Raw genomic sequence first — 18,855 nt, forward strand, 5'->3', positions numbered from 1 at the left:
TTGTGAGCAAGTGAAAGTCTGAAGTTCATGTAACTGAGTCTGCAGGACATTCACTGATGCCAGTTTAATTTGAGCAAAATGGCTTTACATTTCGGATTATACATTTTGGGGAGCATAGCTTTAATAATACTGCTTATTCTGCTGGCGTATGTAGCATTTCCTCCAGTTCAAAGCTACTTGCACAAATGGAGGCAGATGAGGCCCATTCCAGGAATGGAAGGTGCCTTTCCTCTCATTGGCAATGCACTGCAGTTTAAAACCAATGCAGCAGGTAAGTGTGTGTCCATCTGTTTAGCTTGTCAAGTAAAGAAATGGATTCAAATCACAAAGAAGTGGCATTTCATATGTGTTACTCTTATTTAAAGATTTTTTCAACCAGCTGGTCGAGGGCACCAGTCAAAACAGACACAGACCTCTAGTGAAAGTTTGGGTGGGACCCATCCCCTTCCTCATCTTATACCATGCAGAGAACATTGAGGTGAGTAATACTGAAGCAATAGCAATGATACAGGCCCTGTATGTCTTGGCAACATTCTGTGATGAATCATTTTCATATGGTGTGTACATATGATACTGGAAACATGCCAGGTATATTTAATCCACACTGAAACAGAAACAATATTTTATTATTTTATTCTATAATTTTTATTATTAATATTATTATTATTATTTCTAATATTGTATTTTTCAGGCTGTTCTTAGCAATTCCAGGCATCTAGATAAATCCTACTCGTACAGATTCTTGCACCCCTGGCTTGGCACAGGTCTGCTTACTAGGTACAAAACCATCACCACTTGTTTACAATGAAATAGGATTATTGGTAAATTATTATCATAGTATCTGATACTAAAAGCATTGATTATTTAAATCATTATTTAATTAATGTACATTCAGATACTAAAATATTACTGATTTTTAACTGTAACTGGTGTCATTTCAACTGCTTAGCCACTAGAACACCAACCTGCTATCTCTAAACCTGTCAGGCTTGTGCTAACTCGAAAAAAATGTTTTATCAAAAACTGTGGGTATTGTGGAGTATGTTGGCTTGTTTTTCTTAAGTTTATTGACAGTGGTAGCTTAGCGGGTACGGTACTGGGCTCATACTCAGATTGATGGTTCATGCCCAACCAATGCCAGGTTGCCTTTAAGCAAGGCCCTTAATAGCTTGGGTTGTATACAGTTACACAATTGTCAGTTGCTTTGAAAAAAAGCTGTAAATGTAAATATTTGGCAATTATTAATCAAACTATTGAATTATTATTATTGCCCTATATCTTGGAAATCTTCTGTTTTGCATATCCACCCGCTCTCTTGGTAAAGTCATTTCCTTCCATGGCATCTCTTACTATTTCTATTGATGAAACTCTGCTCATCCTGTCATTTCCTCTCTCAGACACCCACGTCTCAGTTCGCCTTTCGGCATGTCTGGCAGATATCTCATTATGGATGTCAGCACATCATCTGAAACATAACCCTAGTAAAAACAAGCTGGTTTATATTTCCAGAGATCTGTCACCATGCCAGGACTTAGCCATTTCTCTCAATGACTTTAAGATCAAACCATGGTGTTGCTTTGGATAGTAAACTGTTCTTCTGGACACATAGGCAAACCTGAAAGATCAGGCTGGTTCCTTCTCTACAACATCAGAAAGATTTGATTAATTATTTCTATGGAATCCACTTAGATTCTTGTGCAGTCTCTTGACATTTTGAAGCTGCACCACTGCAACTCCCTCCTGACAGGTGCTCCAGTGTCCACGATCAGACCCCTGTCATTTATTTTAAATGCTGCTACCTGCCTGGTTTTCAATCAACCTCCAAATGCTACCACATCACCCCACTGCTGCACTTTCTTCTACTTATATGTAGTTCCTTTTAAAACAATGATGCTTGCCTCAAAGCCACAATTGAACCAGTCCTGACCTACATTTGAGAACTTATCAAACGCCCGTTCTGTACCGTGTACCCTTTAAGCCACAAGTTGAGTCTTTTCCACCAGTTTGAACTTAAAGAGGACAGACATCAGAGCTCTTCTCTGTTCTAGTACCCAGGTGGTGGAATGAACTTCCCTTGTCTGTTCAAACCGCTGAGTCTCTTTCTGTCTTCAAAAGACGATTAAAGACCCACATCTACAAAGCACTTAAATCTAAACTAACCTTGCACTTACTTATCTTATCTTGTCTGTCTATGCTAAAGTAAGGAAATATTTACTGAGGAGGCACTTCTGTAAGTCACTCTGGGTGAGAACTGCTAAATGCTGTAAATTTAAATCAAAATACTTATTATAGCAGTATGTGGTTTGGGACAAAACTGGCATTTACATTTATTTGATAAAATTATGGCTCTTGCTCAGGGGCCAAACACTGGCAACTTAATGGTGGTTGGTGGTGGTAGAGGGGTTTAATGTTATTAACCTTCTGATCACTAAGTCCAGTACCAAAGCTTTTCACTTTTGCTTTGAATTAGTTTGCCAAATACCATAAATGTATTGATGCATGATGCATTTTATAAGCTAATATATGTTAATTTACTAATAATGCTGGCCGCTTAGGTGGCGCAGCGGTAAAATATGCTAGCACACCAGAGCTGGGATTTCAAATACATCGTATCGAATCTCAGCTCTGCCATCCGGGTGGGCTGGGCGGCTATATGAACAACGTTTGGCTGTTGTTAATCCAGGTAGGGAGCCGGATAGGGACCTCATAACTGATGCAATTACGACCTCTGCTGGCTGGTTGATGGCATCTGCACAGAGTAAAGGAATAATGCTGATCAGGGTGTGGCTCTCTGTGCACAGTGCTGATTGGCATGATAACTTGTGCAGGTGAAAAGATGCAGTCGGGTACTGCTCATGTGTCGGAGGGGGCCTGTGTCAGTTTGCTCTCCTCAATCAGAGTAAGACAGGAAGCAAAACACAATCAGGTAAAAAATTGGAAGCGCTAAAAAAAATGGGGAGAAAAAGGGAGAAAATGCATAAAAAACATTACTGATGATGTTTTAATTTAAATAAAGACTAATGCTGAAATTTTATTTACAGATAGAGGGTTGGCCTGCTATCAAGTAATGACAGAAACACATGGGGGCATTTTACCCTTACATACTTACGAATATTTATAGATTCTGGTGGGTTTCTAGACCAATTCTATTTACTTTCTCAAGCACAAATCAATAAATTAAGCAAATTAAAATATTTCTGTATGTAGCTGTATCTACTGTGTAGTTTTAAGGGCAACATTGTGAACTTTTTGCCCGAGTAGACTGGAGGAGTCTGGAATGCAATAATCACTATAAATTGACAAAAAGTTTGTTCTTTCTTGTTTAACTTGCTAATCATGACCAAAAGGCCGAAACTGGTCTGCACAATCATCCAAACAAACAAAAGTTGGTCAGGCAGATCAGGTACTGGGTCACTGTGCCACTGTTGTTGATAAAAGCCCTGATCTAGCCTTTGAACTTCTAATCAGACCATAAAAATAAAAAAGCCATAAACAGTTTGGAGTAATTTCAAAGCTTTGCTATAAACAGAAGGTATAATTTCATAATTTACTTCCACCTGTTTTACAGTACAGGAGACAAGTGGAGGAGCAGACGCAAAATGCTCACCCCAACGTTCCACTTCTCAATCCTTATGGACTTCCTTGAGGTGATGAATGAACAGAGTGATATTTTAGTCCAGAAGATGCAGAAACATGTGGATGGAGAACCATTCAACTGCTTCAGCTATATAACACAGTGTGCTTTGGACATCATTTGTGGTTTGTAACATTTTTCATTACCCCAGTACTGGAATATTCCTGAATTGGCAGTCGTTTTGTCATATAATAATAAAGTTCTTGATATTATGTTTACTAAATATAATATTGTGTACATGCATTGTCTGCTCAACACAGAAACTGCAATGGGTAGACGGATTTATGCACAGAGTAATTCTGACTCAGAGTATGTCCAGAGTGTGTATAAGTAAGTGTTTCATTCTATAAAATTATAACGTATTGGCTTTTAAACCATGATCTAGGTAAAGGCTAAAAACTCAAACATTTGACCATATACACCAATCAGCCATAACATTAAAACTACCTCCTCACTGTCCATTTTATTAGACACTCCTACCTGGTTGGTTCATTTTGTAGATGTAAAGTCAGAGACGATCACTCATCTATTTCTGCTGTTTCTGCTGTCACCTTCTAGACCTTCATCAGTGGTCACAGGACGCTGCCCACGGGGCGCTGTTGGCTGGATATATTTTTGGTTGGTGGACTATTCTCAGTCCGGCAGTGACAGTGAGGTGTTTAAAAACTCCATCAGCATTGCTGTGTCATATCCACTCATACCAGCACAACACACACTAACACACCACCACCATGTCAGTGTCACTGCAGTGCTGAGAATGATCCACCACCTAAATAATACCTGCTCTGTAGTGGTCCTGGGAGAATCCTGACCATTGAAGAATGTGCTTCTATATGGTCAGTAGAGCTGATAAAATGGACAGTGAGTGTAGAAACAAGGTGGTTTTAATGTTATGGCTGATCAGTGTATTTTTGATAGAAGAGGCTTTGCTTCAAGTGCAGCAGTGCTTCTAGAGTATTAAAATCTGGACCATATATTTGATACCCCCATGCCACTGTTAGTTAATCTCTTTCAATTTTTTCTCTATTAATTAATGTATTTATTTATATTGTGCAACCCGCCATAAACAGTAAGGATTAAAAAACAAATAAAGCATCACACAGTACCACATGACCACAAAACCACTCAGAAAGAACTCTTTCTGGAAATGGCGCTACCCACTGCGCCCACAGAAAAATCATATACGACAATTTCATATTCAGAATGTTCATACTTCCAACAATTTTCCTTTTTCTCTTTCCGGCTCACACGTCCCTAAATAAAAGAGCAACATTTCAATGAATTATCTTGGACATGAATGTAAAGTAGGAGACGCTTGACATTTCTGCACAAAACAATATTTGCTTTTTAAGACGTTATCTAAACTGCAATTTATCTTTTGCAGGATGAGTGACATTATCACTCGGAGACAGAGGGCACCCTGGTGGTGGTCTGACTGGATTTATAATGCATTAGGAGAGGGTAGAGAACAAGCAAAAAGACTCAAAATCTTGCACACCTTCACAGCTGGTGTAAGTGACACTTCTTGACCTCAAATATAAGTTTTAAGTGGTAGGTTAATTTATTTAAATATATGCAGCCAGGCTTGAGTTCAGCCATCCCTGTAGAATAAAGAAGGACTCTTTTATCTTAAACCTTATTGTCAAATGCTACTAAAAAGATGCAAGTCTGTCTGTGTCTGTGAGTATATACACTGATCAGCCATAACATTAAAACCACCTCCTTGTTTTTACACTCACTGTCCATTTTATCAGCTTCACTTACTGTCCACTCGATTAGACACTCCTACCTAGTTGGTCCACCTTGTAGATGTGAAGTCAGAGATGATCACTCATCTTTTGTTACTGTTTGAGTTGGTCATCTTTGAGATCTTCATCAGTGGTCACAGGACCCTGCCCATGGGGCGCGCTTGGGTGCATGTTTTTGGTTGGTGGACTATTCTCAGTCCAGCAGTGACACTGAGGTGTTTCAAAACTCCAGCAGCACTGCTGTGTCTTATCCACTCATACCAGCACAACACACACTAACACACCACCACCATGTCAGTGTCACTGCAGTGCTGAGAATGACCCACCACCCAAATAATACCTGCTCTGTAGTGGTCCTGGGAGAGTTTTAATGTTATGGCTGATCGGTGTATATTCTGGTCTGCTGGAAAGGCTATATACAAGATTTTGGAGGGTGTCATCAAACATCAGCATTAGTTGGCATTAGAGGCCTGGCCTTCCATTTAATTTATACCATCCTTTGTCATATTAGGTCTCTATAGAGCTTACTTTGTGCACAGGGACTGTTGCCCCAAAGTTAAAAGTATAAAATGTATTATTTATAATTGACACTATACACTTGTTAGCTACAGGTATGCATGTGGCTAAATCACCTGAAGTCACTGATTAAAAGAGGTGTCCACATCCATATACTTTTGGCTGTATAGTGTATGATGTCATCATACCAACAACAGTGGGGTGACGCAGAACGACAATAAACCCACCATCATTCATTTATAAATCCACCTCTTTTCATTGTCATTTTTTTCAATGACATTCTGGATTTAATAAACCAGAGGTGTCAAACTCAATCACAGAGAGGGCCAAAATTAAAAACCGGGACTATGTTGAGGTCTAAAGTGGGTCAACATTTATTAAATAGGATATTGTATAAAGTACAAAAGAAAATATATTTTTTGATTTTTAAAAGCCCCTGTTCTCATAGTCCACTTTCGTTTTGCCATTGCTTTTGTAAGCCTTGTTTAAATGTAATTAAAAGTGATGAGCGTAATTGACTTCTGACCTTAAATTTAAATTTTACATTTTAGCAGACGCTTTTATTCAAAGCGACTTACAATTATGACTCAACACGATTTTTAAGCAATTGAGAGTTAAGGGCCTTGCTCAAGGACCCAACAGTGGCAACTTGATGGTGGTGGGACTTGAACCGGCAATCTTCTGATTACTAGTCCAGTATCTTAACCACTGAGCTATCACTGCTCTTAAATGACTGTGCTACAGAGTGGGGGTCTTGGCATGCTCTCTGTTGCAGTGCATTCTGGTACTTGTAGTGTCAACGGTGTGCGTCCTATATACTGACGGGCCAGATATAATTGTACCTTGGGTTGGATGTGGCCTGCGGGCCTTGAGTTTGACATGTCTGTCATAAACGATTAAATAATTGTATGGTTGAATTTCTGAACAATAAATACTAACTAAAAATTGTTCCTAAAATGTAATATAGTTCTTGTTAGTACACTCATGCTTTTAAACTAAATATTTCAAAATACTTTTAGTTGTATTGTGTTTTTGCAGATGCAAAACAACAGTTAATGATTTAAGCAAACACTGAACCTGGTAGAATTTGAGAATTTAAAAGATGATCATGACTTTCATGTTTTTAAGGTGATAAAAGAGAGAGCAGAGTGTGCAAGTGAAGAATCTGACAGTGAATCAGACCATGGCCCCAAAAAGAGAAGGGCATTTTTGGACATGCTGTTAAAAACCACAAATGATGAGGGTGCTGTGCTGAGCCACGAGGACATTCAAGAAGAAGTGGATACCTTCATGTTTGAGGTAGGACATAATACGAGGGTTCTTCAAAAAGTGTCTGCACTTTCAAAACTGACCTCGGTTCAAAACTCGGCGTTGCCACAGGTCAGCTGGGCACTATCTAGTGGGCATAATTGGCAGTGCCTGCAGCGGACTCTAATTGGCTACCATGTCTGCAGGGGCGGGATGACTGGACTATGTGGGTGGGTCTTCTAATGCCGTGCAAGGACCCTGATTAGCAGATAGAGGCACCTGTGTAGAGTGCATGGGTGAAAAAGAAAGGGTCCACTAAGAACTGCACACGGGTCGGAGGATGTGTGAGCAGGAAGTAAATTGGGGAAAAAATGGGAGCACCGCTGCTTTCACATCATCATCACACACATCATCTTCTACCCCTTTAAGCTTCTTTGAGCATCCAAAAAGGTGGAAATCAGATGGAGCTAATTCCAGACTATAAGCTCTCAATCAGTCTCTCAGACTTGACTAATTACTACTCCTCCCACCCTCACCATTTCCAACGGAAATATAAATGTGTGGAAACTTTTTGAAGATCCCTCACATAAACATACAACACAGTTTTACTACAGATTGGCAGATCTCCATCCTAGCAGAAGTGAGCCAGCTTTTACTTTGTTCATTGTTTTTTTTTTCTTTAATAGGGGCATGATACTACAGCAGCTTCTATAAACTGGGCGCTGCATCTGATAGGCGCTCATCCTGAAGTCCAGAGGAAAGTGCAGGCGGAGCTACAGGATGTGTTTGGTAACAAAGATTCTACCTTAAATGCTTCTTTTTGTTTTCTGGTTAATTACTAACAATACACTCAGTATGTGAATCCTCCTAATGACTCCTGTCTCTCTCGTTCCACTGACGAACAGGTTCAAGTAAGCGCCATGTGAGGGTGGAAGACCTCAAAAGGCTGCGCTACCTGGAGTGTGTCATCAAGGAGAGCCTGCGAATCTTTCCTGTCGTGCCTCTGTTTGCGCGCAGCATCTGTGAAGACTGTCATATAAGTAAGCAATAGCAGCACATCATGATTGTGTCAAGTGGAGCGCCAAATGCTGGGAGAACACAAGCAGACGTGGCATTTGAAGTCATTGCTGACATTTGCATCTCAGTGAAACACCAGCTACTATTTATAGCTTTCAGTGTCTGAGTCTAAGCAGCTTGAACCCTTTCACCTGGCACAGGGAAATCATTTGACTGCTGTAGTTAGACCTGACTAAGCTGTTCTAAGCTAAGCCGAAACACAGCTGAATGAGAACAGTTTCAGTTAGTGCTTTTATTGATTTTATTAACATTTTACAACCCCAAATCAGAAAAAGTTGGGATGGTATGGAAAATGCAAATACAAAAAAAATTGCAGTGTTCCTTATATTTACTTTGACTTTTATTTGATTGCAGACAGTAAAAACCAAAGCTATTTGATGCTTCTTTTTCTGGTCACTTTCTTTTTATTTCTTTTCCATACGGTCCAATCTTTTTCTGATTTTGGGTTATATTATTATTATTATTATTGTTATTGTTATTATTATACTCTGTTTTGGAGATAAACCACTGTATAAACATAAAAATACACATTTGTGGGTGCGCTCTGGTGGTGCAGCGGTCTAGCACACCACTGCAAAGAGTTCGACCTGATGAGTTTGAATCTTAACAGAGATACCAACCTAGTCAGGCAACCAGACAAACACAATTGGCCTTGTTTGAGGGTGGAAAGGTTGAATGTGATCTATTTCCACTTAGATTTCTTTGACTGGTCTGGGTGCCTGCACAAGTTGGGGGAGGGGCAGCACATGGAGCTTAGCATGTCTCTCTGTACACATTACTCATTAAGGCTTTATTTGGGAACCCAAAACTGGCAGGTGATAAAAAGCGATCATAGATTGGACATGTGTTGGGGGGGTGCATGGTGATTCGGGTCTCTTTGGACAGATCAAGGGTTGTGCAAGCGGCGGTGGGTTGGCAATCAGGAATTGGACATTACTAAAGGGGAAATTAACAGAAAAAGTCATGTTACTGCCCCTAAACAAGAATTTTAATGTAACCAATTATGCATAGGATTTAATCCGTTGGCTGTAAGACTCACTATAGCCAAACCACTTAGGTGATTTGACATGGAACCAGGCACAATGAGTCCAGTATCTACAGCTCTTTGTCCTTCAGTGTTTTTTCTCCTGGCTTGTATTAATGCATGGTTAGTGGGATTTACCCTAAGCTAACATAGCAGCTCTCCAAACACTGTATGAAAACATTTCTCTAAAGGTTATGATGTCTGTTGCAATTTTCAATACAACAGTTGTCTTTTAAAACATACTTTCTGATTATGATTTTACTCCTACTGTTTCTTTTATCTTCTCTTTAAAGCACTCACTTAGCAAGCTCCAACAGTTTCTTGTACATTAGGCAGTAAAAATCAGTGACATCTTTTTGACCAAAAGGCACTATTAACTTATTACTATAAATTTATTTTCCATTTTACAGATGGGTTTAAAGTTCCAGCAGGTGTGAATGCCGTGATCATTCCATATGCTCTTCATCGTGATCCCCGTTTTTTCCCGGATCCTGAGGAGTTTAGACCTGAGCGCTTCCTACCAGAAAACAGCACAGGAAGACACCCATATGCATACATCCCATTCTCCGCTGGCCCTAGAAACTGCATCGGTAAGAGATTATAACCAAAGGAGAAAAAATCAACTATCTGTGTGCTCTCATATTTATTGACTGGTAGAGACACATTAAGTAACTATAAAGAAATAATTATGTTGTTACTGATGAGAAGTTTAACATTTATTAAGTAATATTAACAGAAATCAAGTTAATTCCAAAGGGTTCACAAACTTTTTCCTGCAGCTGTAAGTCTGAGACCTGAAACTTTGCTGCAACTAACAAGCTCAGAGAAAAAGGAAAAAAATCATATGTGGCCAAATTTCCAGGGCAAGGTTATTTAATTTTTATCAGACAGGCCACATTATATTAGTGGCACCACTTGTTATGATATGACGTCCCAAGACCATTACAGTCCAGTTCCTCCACTCACAACTAAACTGCCCCTGAAATCAATCACCCACTTAGCACAGTCAGCTCAAGAGAGATCAGCGCTAACTTTTCTCCTATATTTATCTCCCGAGCATGGACCTGTCGTCCACTGCTGAATGAGACAGATTGTCTCTGACCGAGTGGTACGAGCAGCTTCAGCCCACTGGACTCACTACTGGGTCAAACAATAAACGTTGGAGAAAGAAAGTGCTTTCTCAGTAAATAAATCAACTCAACACACTGCAGTCATGTACTTCCTCTTATCTTTGAACTGCATTTCAGGCTACAAACACTTCAGAAGTACACTATGTGGCCAAAAGTATGTGGACACCTGACCACGAGCTTGCTGGACACCCTATTCTGAAAGCTACATCTCCCACAGAATTGTAGAGTGTCTTTGGGTGTTATGTCTGTTCAGTCAAAAGAGTCTTTGTCAAATCCTTCAAATTATTCTCCAGGTTACCTAAGGAGGATGGAGGTCCCTGCTGAATCTGGTTCCTCTCAGTGTTTCTTCCTGTAATATTAAGGGACAGTCACCCTTTGCTCACTCAACAGGAGTTTTTGCTCTGTTGGTCCTGGATGCTGTAAAATTGCTTTGAGACAAAGTCTATTGTAAAAAGTGCTATACAAATACATTTGACTTGAATTTTTTACTTGACTTGAAGTTGAATTAGAAGGCCTAACCTGCAATTGAAATTTTATTTAAGAATGTTCAGGGAGTTTGTACACCTGTTAGCAGTTGGTGTGGTTAGAAGACATGTCCACATACTTTTGGCAAAACAATGTATATACTGTGGGATATATATTAAGCACATGAATAACTTGTTCTCTCTCTCTCTCTGTGTGTGTGTGTGTGTGATTTAGGTCAGCGGTTTGCTCTGATGGAGGAGAAGGTAGTTCTTTCCTCATTGTTGCGTCACTTTGACGTCCAGGCATGTCAGAGTCGTGAAGAGCTGAGACCCCTAGGTGAGCTCGTCCTCCGACCAGAAAAGGGCATCTGGATCCGATTACACAAGAGGACCAACTAAGCTAAAGCCATATATAAATGGATGACACATTAAAGGGAAAAAAAAACTAACAAAGTGTCTTTGGAAGATGTTGAAGCCTCCAGAAGAGTTTTCATGAACCTTGGTGGAGATTCTGCAAATTTCTGGACATCCTTACAACTGTACAGGAAAAACAAAAATCATTCTAGCGAAGATATTCACTTTACTACTAATTTGATGATATTTGGTTTAGAGTGTTGTCTAGCATATCAGTTGATACATTTACCCTAGGTGTTCAATCAAACTGTTTAGTGACCTCTTGTGTCTTGTGCATGAGGGGCAATACAGTGTCTATCAGAATAAAAATGTTTAATTATAATAATGACTTAGAATATCTTTGTTTTGATTTTCAATGGCCCCTGATTATAGAGATCACACTTTCTAACATGTTCTGTTCTCTTGGTGTACTCCACACATGCACTTGCCCCATACAGTAAAACCTAGTCAACAAACTAGTCTAAACATTAAGCATCATAGCTAAGTTTCATGCAGAAACCTACAACAGTTATGAGTGTATTTAATTTACGTTAATGTCTGTATATTTTTAGAAAAACTACATGAAGTCTCTTTAAAGTGTCAACATTGTACAATGTTTAATGGTCTCACTGAACTGAAATGGGCATTCTAAATTGGTTCTAACACTTATTTAATATTATTCAGACTACTAACATATCAAATTCCTCTTCACTTCTAATGTTGGACTAACTCTGGATTATCCAAAAAGTACAGCCCCGCCTAGAGGCAGCACAGTCCTCCGAGCTCTTTATTACTGATCCAGAATTGACTTCTGTCGATGAAAATAAACCTTAGGCAGAAAAAAATGCCTGACCAAACTGGCTGTGCATATTAGCTTACATATTGATTTATATCTCGAGTATCTGTAGCATTTTCATTTACTTACAGTTTATTGTAACAGTAAATTCATTGTGTATTGTTTCATACCATTCTCAGAGGATCACATCCTGCACTGGGTCAGACATACACTTCTTTTTTGATTAACTGAGAGATAAAGTTTAAGCAATTTAAACTATGTAACGCATGCTTTAATTTTAGCAAAAAAAAGCCCATGTCTGTTTGTTAGCAGTAATGAAAAGAGGTTCAGTGCAGGCGTGCCTTTGTTTTTAATATGAGCCATAATAATCATGCAAGCACTGTTACTGACTCAAGGTTAATGCCTAGCCATTAGATTAAGCCTGCCCAGAAAAAACTACACTGCAATATGCAAAGTCAAACAGATCCCTCTCAAGTGAGGATGAACTTTTGTTATGGCTAAAGATTTTAAATATTTCAGCAACTGTTTATTTTCTGTGACTGAATAAAAGAAACCCATTGGTTCTGCTTTTCCTCTGTCAACGGGATCAGCAACGAACTTCAACTGAACTGTAAGGTGCCCATTTCATCAAAACCTTTATTCTAGTGAGGCAGTCACTAAGCATTAAGTCCAGGTCAATGTAAAGCTTACTTGACTGTGAACAATGTAACCCGTGTTCCACCAGAGCTACACCTGTTGCTAAGAGGTTTATAAATTCATATTTGTAAAATCAATTTCATGGATCAATCAGGTTGGGGAATGCCCTTTCTGTTCCAGCATAACACCCTGTTCTTAAGGAAAGATCTATGAAGTCATGGTTTGAAAAACCTTGCACAAATTCCCACAGACACTTAGAATTATGACGCAGTTCAAGCAATTAAATCTGTGTGTGATTAGTTTTAGCAAATTGTGTGTTTGTATTTTATTATAACTTGGATGAAGAAATACAGAAATCTAGGTCCTTCCTTCCTTCCTTTCTTCCTTCCTCTCCATGCTTGCTTCCTTTCTTCCTTCCTTCCTTCTTTCCTTCCTTCATTAATTACTTCTGTTCTTCCATCTTTCATTAATTCCTTCCTTTCTTACTTCCTTCCTTTCTTTATTAATTCCTTTTTTTCCATCCCTCCCTTCCTTTCCTCCCTTCCTTCCGTCTTTCCTTCCGTCCTTTGTTCCGTCCTTCCTTCCGTCCTTCCTCCCTTTCTTGCTTTATTAATCCCTTTCTTCTTTCTTTATTAATTCCTTCCTTCCATCCATCCCTCCCTTCTGTTCTTCCTTCCCTTCTTCCTTCCGTCCTTTCTTCCTTTCATTCTCCTCTTTATTAATCCCTTTCTTCCTTCTTTTCTTTCTTCCTTTCTTTATTAATTCCTTCTTTCCATCCCTCCCTTCCTTCCCTCCTTCTTCCCTCCTTCCTTTCTGTCCTTCCTTCCGTCCTTCTTTCCTTCCCTACTCCCTTCCTTCCTTCCTTCCTTCCTTCCTTCCTTCCTTCCTTCCTCCCTCCCTCCCTCCTTGGAAACTGGAGCATCAGGAGAAAACCCACACAGACAAAGGAAGAACATGCAAACTCCACACAGAAAGGACCCGGACCTTCACCTTGAAATCAAACACAGGACCTTCCTACTATGAGATGACAGTGCTACCCACCGAGCCCTGAACAATATTATATTTTAGTACTATTTATGGCATAAGACTTTCTTCAAACAGAAAAAAACTAGGGCTGTCAAACGATTAAAATTTTTAATCGCGATTAATCTCAGAATTTCATATAGTTAATCGCGATTAATCGCATAAAAAAAAAAAATCTGTGTAAATGTTATAGAAAACAAGGATTTTTAAGTGAAATGTTACAATTAAAATGGTGAACACATTTTATGCTAAATGTACTTATGTTAAAAACTGCTGGGACAAGAGAAAACTGTAAGGGAGTTTATTCACTCACATACTAGGCAGTAAATGTCAGATTGTAGGTTAGAATTTCTCCATCAGCAAACATTGTAGATCAGCGGTGCTTTAGGTGGGATAAGGCGTAGTTATTGTATCAGACTTGTCTGTGGTTGTATCGTGACGATGGTTTGATGGACGTTTCTACACGAAGTGAGTGTGTTTTGACCCTTTGGGGCTTCCATAGTTCATGAACTAACGTGCTCGACTCAGCTTTCCGGTATTCGGTACAGAAGAAGAAGTTAATTAAGTGTAATAAAGTGTTCTGCTCCCGACAACTTGTGAATATAGCGTGTATTTATTTCTTTATTATGCAAGTGCATCACTACCACGATCGGTTACATTATGTTAACAAACCGCAAATGAAAAACGGTGGCAAGTCCGACATTAAAACGTTTGTTCTACCAGTCAAGTGTCAACATGAACTAGAATTTGCGTTAATGGCACTATTTTTTTTAATCGCGTTAAATTGAGGTCGCGTTAATGCGTTATTATCGCGTTAACTTCGACAGCCCTAAAAAAAACTAAATAAATACTTCCTCATGTTAAAATCAGAGATCTTTTATAAAGCTTGGTGCTTGGTTGTTTTCGTGTTCAAACCATCACAACACATTCTCTCGTACTGTCATGTTCCAGGAACTGAAAAAGGCTGTCATATATAGAAATGTATTCTAGACAAATATGCACACATTAACACCCTCCCACACACACACACACACATATATACACATACATATACACACATACTAACACAAACGAAAATGTCAGCTGTCTGTAATGTGACTTGTTAAGCTGATCATGTGTTGTTATTTAATTAAGGTGACAGTTATAGAAAGAAAAGATAGCAAGAGATAACACCAGGTCTTTAGTGTGCCATTCTTTAAAAAGCATGCCTTGTTAAAAAGACGTACCTACATCTCCATCTGCAAACAAACTCTGTGCTACTCAATACATAAAGGAGAAATGTGAAACCCCTTTTATCCTGAAATAATTTACCAAAGTTACCATGCTATGTAGAAAGTCTTTAAACAATAGAGTTCACAGGTCTGTGAGAGAGTTTTAACAGTCATTCATTTTACTTTTATATGCTGGGCTGTTTATTTAAAAGACAAAGATTGTTTAGGGAACAAAAGTGTTTTAAAGATTTGTAGTTGCTCACAAACTATTTAGTGTGGGTGCTGCACAGTTCCAGATGCAATCTTATAGGTTCACTGTTTCCTTCTGTCTCCCTCTAGCTTAAATGTTCAGTTACCATTTTATTTTGCCAGATTGTAATATTTATATATGCCATGTCCTCACAAATGCTTTTGACTAAATAAACACAAGTTAATTAATTCATTCATTGTCTGGTTTACTGTTTTATCCCATTCAGGGTCAAGGTGGGTGTGATTCACTGGGTGAAAGGTAGGAAACACCCTGCACCGATTACCAGTCAATCACAGGGTAAACACACTCACACAAACACACACACAAACACACGCACACACACTCACTCACACATCTAGGACAATTTAGTATTTCCAATTAGCATGCATGTTCTTTGACTGTAGGAGGAAACCGGAGCACCCAAGGGAAACCCATGCAGACACGGGGAAACTTGAAAAAGAAAGGACCCAAACTGCTCCACCTGGGAATTGAGCCCAACATCTTCTTGCTGTGAGGCGTCAGCTTCCTACCAAGCCACCGTGACACCCTAAATGGGCACAAATATATTTAAAAATGTTAATGCTGTAAAGCATTTCAAGAATAGTGTGTGTGTGTGTGTGTGTGTGTGTTTGGGAAAGGGGGGACTTTTAATGCCCATCAATTCAGACAGATTTATAACTGGACACATTTTCGGCATTTGGCAGACGCTTTTATTCAAAGCGACTTACAATTATGACTGAACACGATCCTTAAGCAATTGAGGGTTAAGGGCCTTGCTCAGGGGCCCAACAGTGGCAATTTGGTGGTGGTGGGGCTTGAACCGGCAACCTTCAGATTACTGGTCCAATACCTTAACCACTGAGCTACCACTGCCCTGCCTGTAGCCTGGACACTTTCGCAGGTTGTGTATTTTTTGAAAACCTGTTTTCTGTCATTTCAGTAACTCCCACCAACTTAGACATGGACCACCAGCTGCTTCTTTTATTCATTTCTGTTTTATGCAAATTAGATTATATATTATTTTATTTATGATTAGAGGAGGGCAAACTTTCCTCACATATGAGCTCACAAATGTATGATTATATAAATAATAGAAAATGTAAGTGTATTTTAATCTATTGTTTCCTTGTGCCTGTAAATTATGACACTTTTTCTCAGTGATTTCATTACATATAGATAATTAACTACCACAGTAACAATGATCTATGATTGCAACTCATTTTTTCTCCTCCTAGAGCTGATAAGCTTCAGGTTCAGGATCTTTTCACTAAATTCAAAGCTTATTGCTTTTAAAAGTGGGCTCATATCACTAATCAAGCTGTTAATTATAACGTTTAATTTTCCAGCACAGGTACACTACATATAGTCATTTACAGTACATACTGATTATAATTACTATGTCATTTGCCCTCATCAAAATTGTCCATATTAGGAAAATGCATTCTGGTAATGCTAATAAAGTCAGCTTTTAATTTATTCACAACTTTTCCCAGTTTGGTACAAAACCTCATGTATCTGTTTCATTTTTTTAGTTTAAAACACTGTGCTGTAAAAATGTCACTGCCACCCTAATATGTCCCTAGATAACTTCAGTTAAGGATTACATGTCCGTTTTTGTCTTGTAGGCAATTGTAGGCAGAAGTACACGATGATCGAAATATCAAGTACTTTCTGTTCTTGTCTGATTCACGAACAGTATAGGTAAACATGAGTGAAACCTGAACATCACATCCAGACAAACTTCATAATGTATAAATGCATTTTATCCAAGGTGGACTATTTCCCTAATGATTAAGTTTGGGTGTATTAGCCACAGTCGCTGCTAATGCCTAGTTCACACTCAGGCACATGCACAGACATTTTTGGGGGCAGGTGCTCAAGCCAAAAAAAGGGCACCCATTGCCAAAATTAGTAATAAAATAATTAAAAAAAAAACACAGTAGGATATTTGTATTTTTGTTAACACAATCACTACACATCTAATCAAATAACTCAAATGATCAAATTGCATAAATAAATGAAAAACAGGCAAAAACAAGGCCATACTGTGCACGCTTTTTAATAACCAAACAATATATTAAATAATCATCAAAAAATAGCTCAACTTAAGATCTACCTTTGATTTCAAATCAGAAACCCACTTTGGGTAGTTAATGTTAACAATGGGCCTATTATTCTGCCAATAAAATCAAATAGACAGCTAAATAACATTTTCCTATTTATTCATAATTTTTTGTATGCTGTTCTATATTATAGAGCATTATATTTAGCCTTCTACATATATTGGTCTAGGCCAGTGATAGCTCAGTGGTTAAGGTACTGACTAGTAAACACAAAGTTGCCAGTTCAAGCCCTGCCACCACCAAGCTGCCACTGTTGGGTCCCTGAGCAAGGTCATTAACCCTCACTTGCTCATCATGTTCTGCTCATTGTGGATAAAAGTGTCTGCTAAATGCTAAAAATGTAAATGTTAGTATAAATGCTTGCATGAAAACAACTCCTTGACTAAAGGTGACTTTTCCTACACAGCGTTTTTGCCAGGATGCTGTAATTATAAAATATTGTATGTTTGTATTTATTTTCAACACTTTACTGTGAGAGCTACTTGACATTTTCCTGCAAAATATTTGTGCTCATGCTTTTTTTTCTTCAGGCTTTTACATCAAAATAAGTAAGAATTTAAATTAAACAAAACTAGTGACTTTGTCTAATTTGTAAAACAGTAAAACACTTTTGGGGGAATTGATGACAGAAAAAATTGGGTTCCAACAGAAAGGGCACTTTTCTCATCCAGGGCAAAAGGGCAGGTGCTTGAGCACCACTAGGGGTCTATCTGTGCACGTGCCTGTTCACACTACACGATTTCTAGGTCGCTGCTAGATCGCAATGTGTGAACTATTCAACAACTCGATTTGAGCACTCGCAGACTCAAGAAAAATATCTAGCATGCTAAATATCTGGACCTGTCGACAACTCATCGACAAAATCATGTAGTGTGAAAGGTGTTGCGAGCAGGATGTGATTGTTATGAATGTAAGATATAGAAGGAAAACCTGGGGAAGGAGTTGTAAATGTTTGGGACAGGTGCATAAGAACAGAACAGACAATCCCTGCTGGTCGTGTAGCTCAGTCTACTCCTTCACCCAGACTTATTTATTTTTCGTCTTTGCTTTTACGCTGCATATCGGCACACAAACAACTCACTTCTTGTTGACGTGCATTTTTGGACATGGTATCATTAAACCCCTTGTCACATCTCATGTGTGTTTTCATGACAAAATGTAGTTTGCGAGACCAGATAGACTCGTCTGAGATTTCTCCTGGTGATAGATGGTGTAGTGTGTGACCCCTATCATCGATCAGTCGTGTAGTGTGAAAACCACAAAGACTTAAAAGACTCCTGATTACAAGAGATCAAGTTATGTAGTGTGAACTGTACAGTGATCTGAACACCTTGAAAGTCATGTAGTGTGAACTTAGCATAACAGTTGAATAAAAATCAGTTGTGCTTACAACTTTCAGGCAACAGTTTAGGGACTAATTTCTGTAACATCATGACTGTGCCTCTGTGCACAAAATAAGGTCTGTGGTCTGTACAGTGCCCTGACCTTAATATCAATGAAAATGTATTGAATTATTTTAATATTGAGTTTTTCAGAGCAACCCTTATAACTGAGAATGAGTCAGCAAATTGTCATTTAACAT

General features: G+C 38.7%; 1 protein-coding gene across 1 annotated transcript; it reads left to right on the plus strand.

Moving 5' to 3' along the window:
* The first annotated feature begins 36 nt into the window (after positions 1–36).
* LOC134318834 (cytochrome P450 4V2) lies at positions 37–11,583 on the plus strand. Its single transcript, XM_062999778.1, has 11 exons — positions 37–271; positions 366–478; positions 692–777; positions 3,569–3,759; positions 3,895–3,964; positions 5,019–5,145; positions 7,027–7,197; positions 7,833–7,935; positions 8,052–8,186; positions 9,658–9,837; positions 11,077–11,583. The coding sequence occupies exons 1-11, from the start codon at positions 79–81 to the stop codon at positions 11,238–11,240; spliced, it is 1,533 nt and encodes a 510-aa protein (XP_062855848.1). The 5' UTR covers positions 37–78; the 3' UTR covers positions 11,241–11,583.
* Positions 11,584–18,855: the final 7,272 nt, after the last annotated feature.

Source organism: Trichomycterus rosablanca, chromosome 8, assembly GCF_030014385.1.
Source record: "Trichomycterus rosablanca isolate fTriRos1 chromosome 8, fTriRos1.hap1, whole genome shotgun sequence".
NCBI classification, from domain to species: Eukaryota; Metazoa; Chordata; class Actinopteri; order Siluriformes; family Trichomycteridae; genus Trichomycterus; species Trichomycterus rosablanca.

Coding starts and splice junctions, on each gene's coding strand:
- LOC134318834 (XM_062999778.1), top strand. CDS start 79: ATGGCTTTACATTTCGGATTATACATTTTGGGGAGCATAGCTTTAATA. Junction 479..691: donor ACCATGCAGAGAACATTGAG/GTGAGTAATACT, acceptor TGTATTTTTCAG/GCTGTTCTTAGCAATTCCAG. Junction 778..3,568: donor GGCACAGGTCTGCTTACTAG/GTACAAAACCAT, acceptor CCTGTTTTACAG/TACAGGAGACAAGTGGAGGA.